The 20697-nt window shown below is 46.6% G+C and overlaps 2 protein-coding genes across 2 annotated transcripts; one reads left to right on the plus strand and one right to left on the minus strand.

The window, feature by feature from the left end:
- Positions 1–14568: 14568 nt before the first annotated feature.
- On the minus strand, positions 14569–15245 carry LOC126562423 (uncharacterized). Its single transcript, XM_050218938.1, has 3 exons — positions 15120–15245; positions 14875–14998; positions 14569–14805 (listed from the first exon to the last, which is right to left on the minus strand). Exons 1-3 carry the CDS (start codon positions 15243–15245, stop codon positions 14585–14587), a joined length of 471 nt encoding a protein of 156 aa, XP_050074895.1. The 3' UTR covers positions 14569–14584.
- Positions 15246–18451: 3206 nt separating this feature from the next.
- On the plus strand, positions 18452–20697 carry LOC126561374 (uncharacterized). Its single transcript, XM_050217487.1, has 3 exons — positions 18452–18493; positions 20268–20391; positions 20482–20697. The coding sequence occupies exons 1-3, from the start codon at positions 18452–18454 to the stop codon at positions 20694–20696; spliced, it is 381 nt and encodes a 126-aa protein (XP_050073444.1). The 3' UTR covers position 20697.

Consider the following 20697-nt stretch of genomic DNA (forward strand, 5'->3'; position numbering starts at 1 on the left):
AAGGTTTCGCTTCCGATTATTCCGGTTTTAGTATTTTGAGGGGAAGGAGGCTTTTTCGCATTCGCTCGCTTTGGCGCGCTTTGTTTAACGCGTGTGTTTGATGTAGTTTTTGGTTGGTGTTAGCTGAGTTGGAGTTAGGAGAGCTCTTATGCCGTTTTTAGTAGAGTTTCTTTAAGGTGTTTTGTTTTGTTTTGGGAGAAGATGTTACAGTTTCAGTTTTAGGCGATTTTAGTAACGGGGAAGTTTTGTTTTTAGACTTATCCAGCAATATCCAGAGCTAGAGCCGCATCCGACACATGCATACTGAGCACACGGGCAGATCTTCCCTGACACACACACACACAAACGCGTGATCTCTTTCTATCCAGAGGCTTCGCGTCAGGCGTAGAGCTTTTCTTAGGCTTCTCAAGCTGCGCCTTCTTAACAGCTGGCTCGAGAAAAAAAACGGCTTAAACCGTATACTCTTATTCTTCCTTTTCTTCTTCCTTGCTTGTCAAACTTTTAGCGACACACACACACGCATACACCGTTTTTTTTCCTGCTTCGTTACGGTTTGTGTGGCGAGCTAGAATTCGTCCAGTACATCCAATTTCATTCCAAACTTCACTCGCCTGTATACGCCGACACGCATTCAATGGTCGGCCGTACAGTGCACCATTCGTCGCTTCGCCTGGCTGATCGAAGCTGATTGCGTGATTAGCAGCCTACTACGGCTAAGACACAGGTCCATGTCTGGACAGCTCGAAACGCTGTCACTCTCGCTTTGCGCTCTTGTAGTAGCTACTGTTTGGTATGTTTGCGTGCGTGTGTATATATGTGTGTGTTTGTGTGAATGTTTTTGGAATCCTGAACACTTCACACAGCAACCTATCGCCGACGGCAACTGGTCAGCCTGTCCTACTAGAGTGGTGGTTGTGGTGGGTCTGACAAATAGACCGGGGAGTGCCTGGAGGGTGCACCGTCCGTAGGACAAACTTTGGTTTGATCTGACGTGGGTGTGAGGGTGTATGTGTGGCGTATATTAGTGCATTGGCTTGTTCTTGGAGGCGCTTTCTGTGATCGACCGGCCTCGGTGCTGCTCCGGGTAGGTGGTAGTGGTGGAAGTGGTGATAGTTGTAGTAGTAGTAGTGGTGGTAGAGGGAAACTGTTGTCAATGCTGCTGTTCTATCATGTTTCGTATCTTCCGCCTGCGTTTTGTTGTTTTGTTCTGGTGTTTCGTTAGCTCTGACGTGTTTTTTTTTGGGGGATTTTGTTATGGTTGTGTTTCTTCTGGCTATTTTCTTGCCGTTTTTCTTCTTAAATTCTATATCTTCCTTTTAATCCTCCTTCGTTCCTGTCCCGCAGTTTGAAGCTTGTTTAACAGACAACAGAGCTATACGTGTGTGTGTTTTCTTTTCGGGAATCTCTCTCTCTATCTCTTTCTCTCTCTGGATGAACGTTATCCTCTCCAAGAGCTGTCGTTTATTTTACTGGATTTTGTTTTTTTTTGCTGGATTTTTAATTATATTTAATGCCCATTTAGCGTGAAGAGCTTTTAATGTGTGGGGGTTTTTTAAAAAACGGGGAGCTTTTTTTTTTGTTGGTTGTTTGTTGTTGTTTGTTGTTGTTTGTTGTTAGTAACAGCTATTGACTGATTGAGAATTTGTGGATTCACTTTACTTCCTTGGTGGCCCAGCAGCCGGCACGCACCGGGATGTAACCGGGACCCGAACTAGTACCGACGCGAGAATGCACACGCGCTGCAGCTGCCATTTTTTCCGTTGCGCGCTTGATCGCTCTTAGACTATACGGACACACGAACAACGGGAAGAAAACAAAACACAAAGACTGTAGAATATATCTGACCGGTGCGTGTTACACTTGGCTCACTTTGACTGTGCGTCACTCTGTTTGTGCGACACTAACACCACCTGTCAATGGTATGAGCAACTGAAGAAAAAAAAACAACAACCTAAAACACGCTAACTGGACTCTAACCAACAAACATATGTGACTTCAACGGCTTTTTATCGCTCTCGGTCCGTTTTATCGAACACTTCAACCGTCACCCGCACTCACAAACATACTTTTCATGCGCGTTGTGGCTTGCTAGCACCGTTGCACCATTGCACCCAAACAAAATGGTCGAAGAAAATGTGCTGCCCGATTACACTGCAGGTTTTGTTTTTTTTTTTTTTAGGGGGTGGTGGTGGTGGAGAAGAAGCAAACGCGGACGTCACAGGTGGCTAACGCGGTGCTGCGCGTTAATGCTACCTTACTTAATGCGTGCGCCGCGCGTCACGATCGTCTCTCTGTGGGCGAAACAAACACGTCAACAAATGAGCAACAACAAGCACAACTCAGGCACAACTAGTCAAACGAAACGTTACACGCGGTGTATTCTTTTGTGTGCCTGTGTTTGGATTTTGTGTGATCTCTCAAGTGGTTATTGACAAGAGCCTTTGTAGGTGATGTAGGTGTCGTGTAAGGAGTGAGGAATCCGTAGCGGGGAAAATGATTAGCAGGAAGGTGGGAAAAGTGTTCCCAAGATGCTGGGAAAACGTGGATCTCCAAAGAACTGGTGCCGATAAAGCAATCAAACAGGATGCATTTGCGCACTGAGAATTAGCAAGATGGCCGATCATGACCCGGTAGTCCATCCGTTTGCGTCAAGGGATTGCACCACACGTACACAAACACACACGCGCGCACGCGGGTGGGTTTCAAATCGACGTATTTAACTAAACAAAACCGAATGACAAACACCAAAACAAGTGGCCCCGGCCACCATCTTAGCCTCACTTTACACAACTTCCCCACACAGCACAGTAGATCTCTTCCACCTGGTTGATAGTAGCGGTGCGATAGTAGCGTTTTTTGTGTGTGTGTGTGTGTGTGTCTCTATGTGGGCTGTGGGGTGCCAGTTGCGTACAGCCATTCGTCGGCCCCGGTGTGCTGATTGTTGCGGCGGTGTGCCCTCGTTGCTCGGTCACGCTTTCGGTGCAGTGTGTGCCGCAGAAACGCTGCAAAGCACACTCAACCTGCCGGGTGCAATCTCGCACGTGTGTGTGTGTTCCCCTGGGTCAGTGCGCGCGTGCCTTGTGGTCCGTACCGCACCATTTTGGATGCTTTGACAAGGGCACGATGTTCCGAAACGGGAAAAGAGGTTATATATGTGTGTGTATGTGTGTGTACGTGTGTGTTTCTTGTCATATGTTTCAACTCAAGTTCTCACAATTTGGGACCTTGTCCAACACCATAAAAATCTTTTCAATTTAAGCTTCTACCCTTTGTTCCACACATTTCAACACCCCAAAATAATGTATTTATATTATAAAATATCCAAAAAAATAGTTTTAGCCTTGTTTTGTGCGAACACATACACGCCTGCACACCTGAAGACGTGCGTTCACAAATAAACAACAGCAACCAAATGCAGCAATCCTTTTAAAATTCCTTTTTGCCCCTAAATGTAGGCAAACGGCTTGTCCATTGAACGTGAGCTAAATGTGGTTGTGGCAGTGCATTTAAAGGCAGATTGCAAGCGCGCGCAAATAATAAAAATTACACCGCTTTAAACACATCAGTCAGTATTTACGTGAAGTAAAATTGTGACAGATTCTGACCGTACGCTTTTGAGTGAGTTTGAGTGAGTGACGCAAAATTGGCCAGAAGTAAAGCAAGAAAGTAAGCATCACTTATTGTCATCTTCTTGTATGTTCTGTTTCAACATGCGTGTGCTTGTATTGGGGGAAGTTTGTGTTACGAAGCTTGCTCATCTAGAAACAGGCACGTGTGTTTAGTAGCTTTGAATCACTTCCGCGCGCGCATTTATTAAATAGCCGGCATTTTATTAAGAATTGACGGCGTTTGCTTTGGCAGCCAAATGGAAAAAAAAACAAACTGTGGAAACGAAATGCGAAAAAGAAAAAAATCACTCAACACACACACACACACTTAGACACAGAAAGTAAAAACACACACTGACTGGGCACAATTGTTGGGAGAATTGGTTGGTCGGATTTTCAACCATCCAGAGCCTATTTAATAGGCCAAACACACACACAGACACACACACACACACTGGATTGTGGTTGATTGTGATGCACGGATGAAAATGGATGCCAGATTTTTGTCTTCTTTTGTTCTTCGACGAGGAAAACCACCACCAACCACCAAGCCGTGTTGTATATGAAAAATGCACGTGCACGTTTGTGTTGTTCTTTGCGCGAATTGTTTGCACGTGGTTTTTTTTTCCCCCGGTTTTGTGGGTGTTTTGTTGTTGTTGTTGTATGTACTTGTGCGTGTTCGTGGGAAGTCGTTTTATTTGTTGATGGAACCTGTGGGCCTGTGCGCGCGTGTGTGTGTGTCAGTGTAAGTGTGAATAGTGTGTATGTACCCGGGGCAATCGTCGGCTTCCACCCGGACCAGCAGCAGATAAAAAACCCGTTCAGTAGGATCGAGCCGCTACGTTTAACTGAAGGCAGGCGACGGTTTCGCGCTGTACCGAACCGAAACCGTTTGGTGCCTGTGTATCGGCACCAAAGCTCGTAGAAAACCGCGTGTGCGTGTACACGACGAGGGAGAAAGCTTCACGAGATGAAGGAGGCCAGAGATGAGAGTTAGTGAGTGATAGAAAGAGAGAGAGAGAGAAAGTGAGGGAGAACGGGAGAGAGAGAGAGAAAGAGTACGCGTGGAAGCTGCGTTCAGCCGAGTGTAAAAGGAGTCAACTTCTTCTTCGGAATGTCGGTCACCGAACCGTGGAGGAAGCGGGCTAAAACCACACACTGCAAGGAACAGTGTGCGCGTACACACACACGCAGCACAATAGAAATGCCGGCCGTGCAAGCGAGACACCACGGTCGGAGGTTCGCGTGAACACACCCGAAGCACTCCGACCCGAAGCCGGGAAAGCGCGTCAGAGTGAACACCAGCAACTGACGTTTGCGCAACGGCACGTGTAACGCTTCGCGTAACGCTCGGGTAGGTTTTTTTTTCGTTGTAACGCCTACGTCATGGTGCATCCACCAGCACGGACGAAGACTAAATAATGGCGGCAAAAGTGGTTCCGTTCACCAAACGGCGAGTGCTTGTGCGCTCGTTCCCTTTGCGTTTCGTTCCTTTCCTGTGTTCCAAATGGTGCAAAATGATGACGTGTCACACGGGATAGAAGCAAGATACAGAGCGAGAGAGTAAGAAAAAGAGCGAGAGAGAGAGAGAGAGAGAAAGAGAGAGATCGACCGAAACCGACACAAAAGGGTTGTGCTGTTCGTCCCGAAGGGCGATTATTCTCGTGCCTACGCAAAGGCCTATGGGCAATCGGTATTATGTAATGCAGAAAGTGCCATAGTTCTACGTACGCAAAAAGCAAAGCTAGTGAGTGAAGCTGCATGCATGCGTAGCGTCATGCATTCACCCCATTGCACAGTCCAACTATGCACTGTTGGGAATATGGCTTGCCTCGTGTGGATGAAGCTTTTGAGCAATGAATCATCGTGATGATAGTGACGGTAAATATCATCATAATCATGATGAAACGTTCACAAATCCCCCTTGGCCTTCCTTCTCACTGATTATCCTTTCCTCCCTTTCTGGTCTGTCATCATGTTTGAAATTTTCTTTCACCATTGATGACGGAGAAAAGGTCAGTACCATCGAGAGGGATGAAGTAAATACAGTGCGACAGGGAGGTGTGAAACAGGGTGTGCATGGGGCTAGAAACAAACAGTTCTCCACCATCCCGGAACGACGCATCCGAATGAAAAACCGCAATGTACCACGTGAGACAATATTCCTAAAGCACAGCTCTATCCTGCGCCCCTCGCCGTACCCATTCGCAGGACCGAATCGGTTTTGATTCGTACAGAACAACGTGACCGATCTGCACGAAATTCACCCGAAGCATTCGCCAAACCCGAAACTACAAATCGTGCCTCGTGAACACTCTGTGTCGCGTTACGTGCCTTACATTTGAAGGCACCGATGGTTTTAGCAGTGCGACTGATTTAGTACAGTACTAATTGCACCTGGGATGCACCATGATTACGATACTGTGTGTCATTGCAGCTCATTCATTCATTTGCTTGAATACGAGTATGATTCTTTGTTCGTAAAATTGAATAGAAAGGGATATATTTATAAATAATACAATAATAAATTATGTTTTCAAAACAACACAAAAAAACTTTTACAAGATTAGTTGTAAAGCTCACCGGACACCAGGCGCCTCCATATCCGCTTTGCAATTCGAATCTCCCCCACCATCCACCAGGCGTCTCCATCGAAACGAATAAATTGCATCCTCCAAGCGTGGAATGGCCACATTTTGCAACTGCAGAACCTCCGGGTGCTATGGATTAGTGTTGCACAATGTATCGCTCGAACGCGCCCCGCATCAATCAACACCTACCCGAAAGTATAGCCTTCAGGGCATACGGCTCACACTTGACTGGTCTTGCGTTTGATCGGTAAAGAAGAGCACACCGAGAAAAACCACAAAAACCCGGAAACCCTAGATCAGCTAGGTACACTCCAGAAACACTGAACAGTTTGTTTGCCAGATGGTTTGTTTTTCCTTTTTGCTTGCGATTACGTGGCAAGCCAGCTTTTCGAGCTGAAGCATTCGCTAAAAAAAAAAAACGGAGAGATTTTTTCCCGGAAAACAGATCAGGCACCGATGAAGGTGGTTTACAGTGCGAAGCATAAACAAATCGGTGTGGCATGCACGTATCCACACATCCACTGGCATGTCTGACATTTGCTGGCCACTGCATGGACCGATGTCGGTGCTTCCTTTCTCCCCTTCGCCTTCCGTTTTCACACTCCCATTGAAGGCATTCGAATGTTGAAATATTTTTTCATCCGGCAACAACGTGAAACCAGAGCCGAGCGGGAAGGGATCTTCGAAAAAAGGCCCCATTCTTACTGTTGTGGTGAAACTTTCGACACACGAGCACTTGAGCACTTCCCTACCCCATATTTTGGAACATTCTTTTGCGGCAGGATCCTTTTTTGGAAAGTATTTCGAGCTAGCTTTTCTCTTTCGAACCGTTTGTAAACGCTTCGGGCGTACACTGACGGTGGCCAAAGTATGGGATTCGTTTTTTTTTTTTTTTGTGTGTGGAAAGATGATGGTGGCCATAGGAAAGATGATGGTGATTTTTACTTTCTTTTTAGAGGTTTCTTTTTGTTCCTTAGCTTTATTGCTCGCTTTTCAAACACTCTTTATAGGTATTTGTTTTTCCTTTCTTCCTGCCACTCGCTCTCTCTTTGTCTCCTACTTTAACTGTATCGTTCTGGACACTTGAAATTCATCTCCAACTATTGGCCGTAAGTTGAGCGTTGTTTTAAGCCACTACTACTAGTCTGTAATGCGAGCGGAGACGCTTGGAGAACGTATAATGGGTGCCGATTGAAAGCAATAGCATTCGTTACGACTGCTGTCTAGATGCAATTGAGCTGCTTGAGCAAACAGCACACCCGAAAAGCTTCGAATATTGCTTCAGTAGCGAGCTGCTGAAAAAATCAAATATCGAGTACGCTTGAAGCCCCACAGCTGCACCCAGAAAATATGCAACAATAGTGCAACTAACCCTCCCACAAACTTTTGTCCCCCTCCTTCTTTCACCCCCTCCTTCCTCCTGGTCGTTTCAGTTGCAACACATTCACCACAAAACGAGCACCAAACACAAACAGCACAAAATCCCCTTTTCCCGCAAGAACTTCATGCGCTGTAAACCCGGTAAATGACTGTAAAATAAAAATAAGGTAATAGCGAACTCTCAACGCCTCACGTAATGCACAGGAAACATATTTTCCCATTTTTGCCGCAATGCAAAAGGGCACAAAGCCTCAACAAACGTGAGTCAAATAGAGGAAAAGAAGGGATATCCCGGCACGGTAAGAAAACGGTAAAGTAGCGCGCAAGTAAAAAAACATACACACACACATACACACACAACCTCCACAGAACATAAGAAACCAGAAAGCAAAATGCCATGCACAGATTCCCAAGGTGTTTTTTTCTTTTTTCTTTTTTTCTTTTGGAGGTTTGGTTGGAGAGGGGGAGAAATTGAAGATATTCTACCGTGTGCGGGTTGTATCCTGGGCACGGCGCCAATTACGTCCAAACCAAAACGCTGCAGAACGCTGCGCTGGGAGTGTGGGAGGTTTGAGAAATCTCTTCTTTTTTTTCTGTCGTTTGCGAATGGGAAATTAAAGAAGAACAAAACCAACATCTCGGGACACCTGCAAAGGAAACACTGCTTGTGCCTAGATCGCAACAATACCCACCAGAGCCAAGAGATCTTGCGTGTGTAATGCGGCATGGGACGGATTTCGAGCCTGTCTTGATGAATGTTTAAGTTCGTGGGCTCAAATCTTAAGCCTCACGCTCACACGTTGGGATGTGTGAGTTTTTTTTTTTTTTTTTGGTCACAAAAAATGGTGATAATGCACTTTAAAAAGGTAATTTTATCACTGCGAATTGCAGCCATTTAGGGGAAGTATTTCTATGCCTATGAAGGCAAGTACCAAAATTGATGCAATTTGCGCATCGCTGTCATACAGCTTGTTAGCAGCTTGTTTTTACTTGCTAACAAACCTACCATTTTACGATTTTTGTTGATCTTTTTTCTGTATCTCAAATTGCTTGATTGAAAAAGGAGGTACCAAAAAAAAAAAACAAAATCGCCCGACTTGACATCAATCGCTGACGATTCAAGGCAAACAGCTGCAGGCCTTTTAGGCAGTGGGAACAGTTATTCAAAACAGTTTCGACAGAAGTAGTGGTAGTAGTAGGCAAACACCACCCATGCACACGCTAACGAATCACATTTATCCGCTTGAGTGAGATCAAGCGGCGGACGGTCGACGACGATGTCTGCCTGCCTGCCTGCCAACATTGCGCTCACTGATTAAGCAAACTGCTGTGAAATGTAGCACCCGTTTGCACCTTTGCAAACCGTCTCCCTCTCTCCCTTCCTGTCAATCTACTCCACCTTTTCCCGGCAACAGCGTATGGGGAGTTGGGTAGACAGGGATGTGCCAACAGTAAGGGTAGCGTATTGGGAATTAAGAATAAGCTAAACAAATATTTCTTCAACCCTTCCCCGGTACCAACTCAACACCTCGTATCCCCCCCCCATCACCCTTCACCTACTCCCACATCCTTTCGCCCGATGTTCGCTATCCCTTTGTGAAATTGCAGCTGGTAGATGGCAGGATCCGTGCCAGGACTTGGATTTGTGCTCGGCAGAGCGGCAAATCACGTACCAGCAATCCCGTACCCCTTAAGCTCCCTTCCCTCCCCTTTTCCTCAACCTGTTCCTATGCTGTAGCACTATTCCTGCCCCTGCTTCGATGCACCAGTCGCATGCTATTGCTAAAACTATTGTTTCCGATAATCTTTCAGACAGACTCCCGGGGTCGCCAGATTCTCTCCTACCAACCAAAACAACTAAACAACAACAACAAAAAAAAAAACCTTCATGCAAGGCTTTCCCTATCGATCAACGCACCTCTCCATCTCCACCTCCCCGCGGGGTAAGGAGAGGCAACATCTGCAGCTGCATTATCTGCATCCATAACCGGCTGGCGTGCTGGCTGCTGCTAGAGCGATGGTGCCCGGGATGTGAAGTACACTGTTTGCCTATTTGATTGTTGGCAACTTCAGCACCTTCCCCCCTTCCCCCCTTCCCCTTTCTCCCCTCCCCCCCAGCAACAAAGCCCGGATTGTTTCGGGGATTTCTTTTACTCCGTGCTGCCGATGCTTTTGTTTGTGTTTTTATTTATAATGAGCTCGATACAACTGCAATGCATGCAATGGAGGTACACAAATGGATTGGTAGTGCTTAAAAGGCTACACCGAAAGATGCTTCAACATCACTGAAATAAGTCGTAAAAATTCGGGTGCGTTTACTTTCGGAAGGTTTCCGTTTTATTACTGCTGTTATTGGCCGTTGGCCGTGTCATTGCTAGATCTGCTCCTGATCAATAAAAAGAAATTTGAAAAATGTGTCATACTTAATAACATACTCGGTAGGAAAAACGCCGTGAATCAATTTAAATTTGAAATTAAATTTTTATCTGTGTATGACTTAAGGGCTTTATCCCAAAAAGTCCTCTGAGACTGGCGTTTCAAAAAGGTTATTAGCATGACGATCGAAAAATATTCTATCCATAATCACAAAAGCATAAAATGGCAGCTCTAGTTCCAATTTTTAAATAAATCGTTACATGAAAAGACCAGTGTTTTCTACAATTTTCCATAATTATCACCCGCACTCGTATGCTCATACAGAAGAAAAAGCAGGGGTAACGCATTCAGATAATCCTTTTTTGCACAATAATTCAACCCATTTGCCAAAGCAAACGATCCCCACCGTTCAGCTTGCCGTCTGCAGGCCGTTTGCCATAGCTCGAACTGTTGAAACATCGTTCCACCGCGCCAAAATCAGTGCCCGCGTGACAAACCACACAGAAAAGCCTCCACCCTCACACCCAATCGAAAACGTGTGTGTGTGTGTGTGTGTGTGTGTGTGTGTTCACATATCTTTTTCTCTCCGCGGGCACACCGAGCGAAGCGCGAAACACCGATGAAACACCCATTTTGGGATGCCACACGAGATTTTGGCAAAGGTACAGCTCATTTTCCCGTACTTACCGTGCGGGTGTGTCGGTGCGGGAGAAGTGGCAGAAGGCAGGAGAAGAGTGGGAACAAGCCGTACCGTACATTAGTCCTTGATGACCTTCCGGAGCGTGTTAATTACGCGGTACGGACGAATTAAATTCTTCAACACGTATAGATATTTCCATATGCACACAAAACGATCGCGTGGGGCGGGAAAAGTGCACACGGCAAGCACACATCCAACGGGGAAAAAGCACAACGAACACCACAGTTATCTGGTTTTTGGGGTGGTAGAATGGGGCAGGTTGGATATTTTTATTTTGGAAAAGCAATTGATATCGTAGATTTTTCTCAAATAACCAGCTTCAAAGCAACCAGCTTTAAGTCAACTGTTTCTTAGTTGCTATTGATGAGTAAAGAATATTTTGATACGCGTATTGCATAATTTTAGGCGCTTTTGGGCCTTTCTAAGAGTTCCTGCACCTGCTATTTTTCTTGTTTGTTGTTTCTCATCTAAGGTTTAGTATGGAAAATATTTAACACACAGCGCACTACTTGCATGTGGTCTCATCGAAACCGTTTTTAATCATTATTTACACCCGTAAGTGTCTGTGATCCTAGCTAGAAAAAATTGCAAGATCAGATAGAAAAAAGCAACCCAAAGAAGGATGGCTGTATCATCTTCCAGGATCAACTTTGGGCGCTCGTCCTTCAACGGTGGCATACACGCACAACTGCCCACTCTCTGTTCCCATTTTGAATTTTATTCTTCGCTTTTCTTTTTCATCTTCGTTTCCATGCTCTCTCTCTCTCTCTCTCTCTCTTTCTCTCTCTTTCTGTCTCTCTTTCGCTTACCAAGCTGCTCGATAAAGCATCAAACCCGGCAGCGCACTAGATTATGCATTGTTTAATTAAAATTGCCAGCCTGACAAGTGCCGTATGCAGTGATGTCCTTGCAATATTTGCTTCAAAAAATACATACACACACCCACACCACCGACATACTCACGCACATGGTCACACGAACACACTGGCCAAGACTACACTTGCATCCGTACTTGGCTCGGTGTCGGTGCATCGTGTGCGCGTGTACACGTACGGCTAGAATATAAATGATATTCCAACATTTACCGAACGATTTGGACATCGTTCAGAGGATCTTCTTTCGACCGGGATGCTGGAATGCTTCTGAGGGAAGGGTTTTATGTCTCAGTTCGGTGGTTTGCGGGAACCAGAACCCCGCTTGAGGGGGTTCTGGTTCTGGCGAGATCGTTCGTCTCGGCACGGGAAGCTCAAATATGATTAATGCAATGAATGTTCATGAATAATTGCTGGCCATTTCTGTGCTCTGCCGGGCCCGTCTGCCTGCACTGATGTGCTGCCAGGGTGCCAGTGGGTGACGCTGTAGTTAAGCAAATGCATTAGCCTCCGTTTTGCGGACAAATAGCTGCGCCGACCGCGAAGAAACACGGCCAAAGCAGGGTGCCTTTAAAGAATGCAAGAATAGCTCCAAATCTGCTCAGATGAGTTGCATCCAAATACACATCTCAGACCTGTTCCTGGGAACAGTGGTTCAATGCAGGTTTAATTTATGTGTGCGATAAAGTAAAGCAGGAATTCTTTACAACTACAATCCTGTTTTTCAAACACGCACACACCCGCTAGCAAGGGCCAAAAACTCCAAAATCGGGCTCAAGATGTCTGCCTGCTGAGACACATACTGGTTGGGGCTGTTGATTTGGAAAGGTTTGCGATTTCAATGCCCGACGATGTCGGTCAATCGGCACGAACTGGAATCTTTTTTGCGCTCTATTATCGCGTAACGTGCTGTAACGGTAAGTAACGCATCCGATTGGAATTGGTTCAAAACCCAGCAGACATGCTTGAGGCTTTATTCTTTCTTTTAAAGAACATAATCAAGTGTACACTATTGCTTCTCCGTTGCAACTTTTATCGTCTTAGCAATGTTATGGATAGAAATTGTGCACGAAAGCCGAAGATAAGGCTTCTTCCTCTGGACCTGCTCAGGATTGAGCACGTCGCATCGCCACATGGCCAGGTCTCGGTCTAGGGTTGCAGTCCTCCATCCACGGCTGCATCCGATCTCCAGACAGGTTAGACTCCACTTGATCCAGCCAACGAGCGTCCCTGCGCTCCTCTACGCCTCGTACCGAACAGAACGCTGACAAATACCTTCCTGGTGGGGTATGAGTCCAGCATCCTCATCACAGCAGTTCAGCTACATCGTGGTTCATTCTCCTTTGCCCTGCTCGCACACACACACCGCCAAAGATTTTTCTTATTAGCAGCCGCTCGAAAATGGCGACGTTTTCCCATGAAGAATGCGCCTTCGGATTTCGCTGCTTACGTTGTTGTCTGAAGTTACGATCGTACCAAAGTAGCAGAACTCCTCTACCATCGCAAGATCGTCGCCGTCAACTGATACTCTGCTTCCGAGTCGGGCTCTATCATGGTCAGAGCCTCCGCCATGGAGGTATTTTGTCTTCGTCGCATTGATGCTCAATCCAATTCTATTGGCCGCGTTTCAGTCGGGTGTACGCCTCGCACACCACTCATACGCACAAAGGCTTATACAACGGCTTATTCTTGGCTTGTTGACAGTCAGCCCTTTGTGAGTTTGTTGTTGAGATTGCTGTGAGGCTTTTTCGCAATAAAATGGAAGCCGTTTTCAGTGTCGATCGATAGCCCTGTAATCGAGTTCGTACGGAAATATTCATACAGTAAGAAAAATGAATTAGAGCTACTCTCTTGGATCCTCGTTTCCTCAAGTACTAATACTGCTAAAATTAAGCTGTCTTATTCTTTTATCCATCACTGTTTTCCCATCGTCAAATACAAACACTCCAAGCTTTTTTGTGTGTGTGTGTCTCAGTTTGTCACCTGGGCAGGAAACGATCCGGAAATGAACGCTTGCGATGAACCTACCGAACACTTTAGTACCAATCGCATCCGACTGTACTAAAACAGACACACCTGCTAAACGCGCACATTACATCGGTAGAGTTTCGGCCGAATCGTTCGGATCCGAACGATTGCACTGCAGATTGTTCATCGTTCGGATTTCGCCATTGCAAGAATCGGGTGGGGGAAAGAGTGTGAAGGACCCATTCCGCTTTACTCAACCCTCACGATGCAGCACGCAGAAATGAACTTGCTGCTGCAGATAGCTTATAGGTTTTGTGTGCGCACGTGTGTGTATTTATGTCTGCGAGTATTATGTATGTCATCATCCCGATGAACCTATCCACGGCAAGAAGCATCATTCTTGCGCACTGAAACGATCCATTCATTGATTATGCTTCGTGCTTCGTGTACCAGCGAGTATTTCAAACCTCGCGCCCCAACCGAACGCTACAGCGCTGAGGCGAAACGGTGCAAGAGGTGCAAGGTTATGCATAGTTTCACTGTTTTATTCATTGTTTACTTTTGCTTCCTCGTCTGCTGGTGCTACTGGTTCTGATCGGTCCGATCGGTATCCGGTGCCGGGAGTTGCATTGCATTTCGACACTGATTGCATTTTTGCCTGCACGTCATTCCACGGCCATCGTGTGCCCATCGTTGCATTCTTGCGGATGCATTGGCGATGCACTTTGAGGGAAAAGTATGGCAAATGTTTGTAAAGCTAATGTAAAAGTATGAGACGAAGACTACCGCTTCCCGTGTGTGTGTGTGTGTGTGTGTTAGCCTAGCATGTGTCTCACGCCGCATCAATTTCAATATCCAGCGAAGATAGTTCAGGAAGAAGCTTAAGACGGAGTGCCGTTTCGCCTAACAATATGCAATCAGCAGCACACACAATAAACTAAACATCATCAGAAACTACTTTACACGACTATCCCACCTGTTAGTAGACGCTTTATTCTGTTAAGAGCTACAACACACTAGAGCTTCAGCACTAAACACTAAACATCGGTACACATTGTGTACGGGTCGTAATGCACCGTCGCGCGCGTTTCACTTTCGGTCACGAAAGGTAAAGATCGTGTCCATCAGAAAGATCACACCATTGATGACCGATATCGAACCCTTGGTAATGGCGAGATCACGCGTCCGTGTGCGGAATGCGTGCTCCCACGCCTCGATGACGAACACGCCGGACGTTAGGAAGCAGGCGCAGCCGAGCAAGCTGTAGAAGATGCTTAACCGGCGATGGAGATGGGCCTTCATCAGGTAGCCTGCAAAAACACGCAACCACATTAGCCGAGCCATCTGGTCCAGCCAAATGACTGTCTACGACCCCGTACCTGCCATTACGGTGAAAAGAATCACGATAAACCCACAGAACGTCCCGGTGGCAAGAAATCCCGTCACCAGATCACCATCGTCGAAGCTGTAGTAGTGCAGGGTGGTGCAGGTAATTGCCAGCGACTACATCACACCGCATTGATGCAGCACGACGAAGTAGGAAGAAAGGAAGTTGCAGTTGAATTTTTGAGGTATTGATTGTGGGCAGATCCTTGCGGATAGCTTGACGCGTGCGTTTGTATACCAGCTCGAGAAACTTGATGATCGACAGCGGTGGTCGATATTCTCTCGGTGCGGTCGGATGCAAGCCTGGCGGTGGTAGCACATTGGGGTGTAACCTCGGCGGAGGTACTACAACATTTTCCGCCATGCTAGGATCACTTGCCGGGGACCTCCAAAAGCACGCACGCAAGATACGCACCAAATTTTGCTCACTAGACACACCCAACGGAAGAAACGGAACTGCCGCCTTCTAGGCTGCTCACAAAACTAACCCCAAAACGCACACGGAGCTTCCTGCTCGAGCAGACTTAGCAGACATCCCAGATCTAGCTCAACAGCCTGTTGAGTAACGCGCCAACGATTTAAGTGCTCGCTGCCCTGGACGGCTGGAGTTTTGACGTTGCGTAGCAGTGTGTTTTGTACTAATTGATCGCCAAACAGCCAGAAACCCATCCAATATCTTCCACGTGGCCACACCAACCGCGTTGCGGTGAGTGTTGAAGTGCTGCCGAACTGTTTTGGTTTAATTTTGGACAGTGTCTGGTGGTGTATGGCTGCAGCCAGCCGGATGGATCAATTGGACGAACGCAACGTTTCAAGATCAGTGCCCTAACCGCACGGATCGCTATGTTGCTACTATCTCAAGTGCTGTCGTGATGATCCAGATTCTTGCTACACGCACACGAATCGCACCCCGTTACACATCTGTTACAAATAACTTGATGATTTATTTCACTACTTTTCGCCGGGAGCATACTGTCGAAATAGTGCAAATTCCGAAAAAAATTACTCGAAAATTACCCAGATCTCTCTCCCTCTCTCTCTCTTTTTATAGTTTTAAGTTATGCGATTCGTTTCTCCGTGATGTGAATCGTCAGCCATTTTTTGATGAAATTTAAACAACCACAACACACACACACCTCTTTTTGTGCCCATTTCGCAACCCTCAGCACGAGTTTGGGCGTACTTCAAACCGATCTATCCTAGCTTGACGGATGCGGAACGGACGGCACAATATTGCAATTGAAATCAGTGACCCACACGCGCCCCGCTCGTCCGTCGTCCGATCGCATACCGCATCCCGGTACACCTGTCCAATCGATATCCAGATCGACCTATTTTATGTCCCACTGTTTACTTTTGCTTTTTTGTACCTGGAAGTTCTCGCAATATTATGTTTCAGTGTACATATTGACACATCTTTCACTGCAGTGTTGATGAGGCAGTTTAGCAATTGGGGCGTAACTAATTTAATTAGCCCCTTTTTTTCTTACAGATATCTCAAACACCCGAAACGGTGAAACAGGTAATAATATTTAACATTATTTTAAAAGTAAAAAAAAATCATTGTAATCCAATGCAAAATGGCGTGAGTTCCCTTCATAACCTGCGTTTTGTCTTTACTCACCAAAATGGCGCAGCTTTCAACGTGAAAGCTTGGGGGGTGGAAATCGCAACAATGGCGCTTGCAAGCTTTATTCGTCGATAGATGGCGCGAGTAGTGTTGGTTTGATTTTTGGCGCTATTTTGTGGCGGAGCGATTGTTTACTATTTAACTTCTTTCTTTCAAAATAGAACAGCAACAGTTTGCGACATCCGGAGCAGTATATACTACAACGTTAAGTTATAGTAAATATATAAAATTTCTTGGACCATTACCACGTTTCGTGTTGTTATTTAATTCGAAAATATGTAAGTGTCTCATTTTTAGTTTGAAAAAAATAATATTAGTGTACTAAACATTGTTCTAAATTGATTTCAATATTTTAAATCCTCTCTCACTCTCACTCGCATCCTCTCGACAAAACAAGCTGTGCGCTACGCAAAACTACAATAATAAACAAGCGGAAATGTTTATGCACTGAATCACCGCCCTATTATTCCACCTTCAGTCGTTCGTGTCACCGTTGTGTGGTTAGTTTCATGGTCTGTGCTATGATTAATTACACTACTTCTCGATTGTGTAATGTTATTTCATAAATATTTCCTTTTTAATGGATAAAATTGACCAAACGATACCAACTCTTCTACGTATCCTGGTCACGGCACCAAACCAAAATGCTGTGACCAAACTTCTCTCCAAAAGTTTCCATGGTGGTACCACCCGAAGCGATCGATCGCTTCGAATTTCCAAAACTCCACCACAACCGCTACAAAACAGAACACGAAAATGAGAGCAACTAGTTGCGGAACTATTTTTAACCAGACGCCTTGATCACCTTGATTCGGTTGTGAGGATCACGACAAACATAGATCATGCGAATGGCCCGCCCGCCCTTAAGCAATCGGACCAAGATGCCGTCATCGTTTGTGTACCTGAGCCCATGGCTCTGTCGCTGCTCCAGCCAGCCGCAGTCTTGTGTTGATGAGCTCATCTCTGCTTTACATGCAGAGAACGCAAGTGATGATGCCTTTGTGTGTTCTTCGCGGTTTGTTGTTTGGTTTTTTTATTTGGGATTGATTTGCTCAACAACAGCAAAAAATTCTACAGATACCACGGTGGATCTGATGCTGCGTTGCTATGCGACCAAAATTTGTCTTCCAAAATTGAATTGAAAGACTAGCGAGGACTAGCGAGGAGCATTATAAGGTTTAAGACGTTTGTGTGGATTTCGTTTGGTTTGGATTCCTACAGCTGGTTTGATGAGGCGTATCAAACAACTCATCCTGCCCTAGAGGACCCCTCTCTCTCTCTCTCTCTTTCGCTCTCGATTAAAGGCAGAAAAATTATGACAGACGCTGCAAAGAACGCGACGATAACGACCTCGGATTTGAACGATGAGATGGCTGCTGCTCCTATTCCATACGCTGCAAGCGCCCCGCGAGATATATCCATCATCCACAAACCCACCAGAACACACTCCAACGCTGATTCTCCATCCATTCATCCATTCTGCGCTTGGAACGAACGGTCTTGGTGAAGGAAAAAAAAAACAGAAAACAAACACGCAAGGTTCGTGAGCAGTAAATGTAGCACGCGCGCACTCGGCCAGACACACAACAACACATCAGGTCCCGCCGCATGCATACCGCCGGATGACATCATCGGCGGTGCTCTCGCACTACCATCGCACGCATCAGCAGGCGCACAACGCGGGCCCAAACGTCTGGGTGACCCCCGGTGCAGGCCCCAGTTGTACTCGAAACGTTCAAGCAGCCGGTCGACTTTTCGGCGAGTGTCAGCGTGTGCCTAGCGCTTTTGTTGTTCTGTTGGTTGCAAAAAAAAACCCACCCCATTGTTTCTGGAAGGAATTTGCTTCTATTCTAGTGCACCGAGCTCAACCGTGCCGAGAAACTCTTCATCTTCAACCCGTAGCGAACCTGTAGCAAAGAGCGTAACAGAAAGCCAACAAAATGGCCGTCAGCCGATTGTCCATCGTGAAGTTCCTGGAGTTGGTAAGTTTCCGGGGTGTCCTGGCAGGCTAGGAAAGTGACAGGCTGGTGAAGAATTGATAGTTTGCAATATTTTATTCGACGTCCTCACTTACCCACCCAAACAACGCACGCAAGCAAGAATTTTGTACCCGGAGTTTTCCCGGCAAAAAGAAAAGCCAAACCCGCTTCTTTTGTAGCAGTGGCGACTGCATTGTGACTTTGTGACAGACATCGTCTTGTTGTGCTGCTGTGCACCAGGCGTAAAGATTTCGTTTTACGCCTCAGTGAATGCAAAACTATCAACCACTATCTCCGATCGGCTTCAACTTCCGCAGCGTGTGTTTTGCTGGTGCTCTCCCTGTTCTGCTCTTCCTGACCACCCCTCCCTAGCCCCCCCCCCCCCCGAACTCACCCCAATCCCATCGTAAAGTTGTGTTTTTCGATCAGTTTATTTGTGCGCCATTGTTTACATATTTGTCCTCCCGGGGTTCGTCCGAACTTCAGGCCACACTATTTGTCTTGGCGCTGCCCGCATCAGCGACTGAAAGGGTTGAACGCGAGGGAGAGATTTCCAAAGTCCGGATATCGTATAACATAGCGCAGCACCGGAAGCGAGAATCAAATTACGCCTAAAACTTTGCAGCCCATTTTGAAAACAGTAACGGACAGTCGGACAAACCGACCGCAGGCCAGTTCGGTTGAGGGGTTGAGGAATATTAAATAGTAATTAGAGAGCTCCAGAGAACCCCTTAACTAACCATGGGAACGTGTATTGGAAGGAGGATAGAGTTAGGAAGTCTGCAAGGCCTCACCTCACTGGCGATTAGGTCTTAAGCAGAGCTTCTAAACCCTCTGTCACCGCCCCCTTCTGTGTGTCACCCGGTGATGGTGGGTGATTTAATGATCGATGACATCACCGGACGCAAACAGCAAGATCGTGCTTAAAATAATCTACGAACCATTTACTCACAATGGCCGCACAAAGATGGCAGGCGACGTAGTGCAGCGAGGTGCTCCGCTACATCACTCGCACCGTATCGGTGTTGGGATGATTTCGCGCCTCAATTTTAGGAGCTGGCGTAAACACGCGCTACCATTGTGTGTGCGTTTGCTAAACTAAAACAATGATTAAAGAGCTGGTTGGCGGACCTGTTTTGGGCAGTTGAAGGTCTGGCCGTGCCGGACGCCACACCACAAGTAAACATTCGACCCCCCCCCCTGGTTTCCGTCCATCTTTGACGCGGACATTGATGGAAAAGGGAGGTTCGCCACACGGCGGATATCGAGTTTTTTAAACACGTGGTTGTAAAAGGGCGATGTGAACGCATTCCGCAAAATCTTGCCTGCGCATCTGACATGCATCACATCGTACACACGTACAGCGCAACCGGTTCAACTTGACCCAGTTCATGTCGGCCGACGGATCGGTCCGTGCCCGTTGTGTGGGTCAGAGCGTGCTGAGCGTTTTTTTTTTCTTTTATGGCTTCGGTTTGCGAATTTACAATAGCAACAGTTTGTCTTTGTGTATGCGCGCACGCAGATGTGTCTGTGTATGAAAGCAAATCATGCGCTATCATCATTTCAACGACCTAAAGAACATCAGCACGTAAATAGATCTTTCTCCAAAGTCCGAACAGGACTCTACGTCCAGTAAGGGAGATAAAGAAGGAGAGGGCACTTGCAGTTGTTATCTAGAGGACGCCATTAAAGGGTCACCCATCTCCACTGGGGCACCGCAAGCTAGCATTTCCTCACAAATAAACCTTTGTCTTCCGACCTACTGCTACCCTACCAGGCACTCGCCATCACCTGTGTGATCCTGCACTACAAAAGTCTTGGCGAGCGGGATGACATCACCAAGCTTCTGGCGGCCGGTACATTCGTCGGGTACAGTGTGATCCTTATCGCACTGTTTGCCGGTAAGTTTTGCAATCCTCCCCACCACCTTCCTCGAACGTTAGTCCTCAACACCACTAATCCATTCTTTCCCCCACCCCGTTGGTGCCTAGGTTACATGCTGAGCAATCCGATCAACAAGAAGCTGGACCTGTTCTTCAGCCTGATCGGTTGCGCGATGTTCATCGCGTCCGGTGTGCTGATACTGAAGGAGTGGGAAAACAGCTGGAACACCGACACGAAGAAGATCGCCATCTCGAAAGGTTCGCTCGCGGTCACCAACGGTGTGCTGTTCTTCTTCGACGCCATCTTTACGCTGCGCGACTAAG

The sequence above is a fragment of the Anopheles maculipalpis genome, chromosome X (genome assembly GCF_943734695.1).
Source record: "Anopheles maculipalpis chromosome X, idAnoMacuDA_375_x, whole genome shotgun sequence".
In the NCBI taxonomy this organism is placed as follows: Eukaryota; Metazoa; Arthropoda; class Insecta; order Diptera; family Culicidae; genus Anopheles; species Anopheles maculipalpis.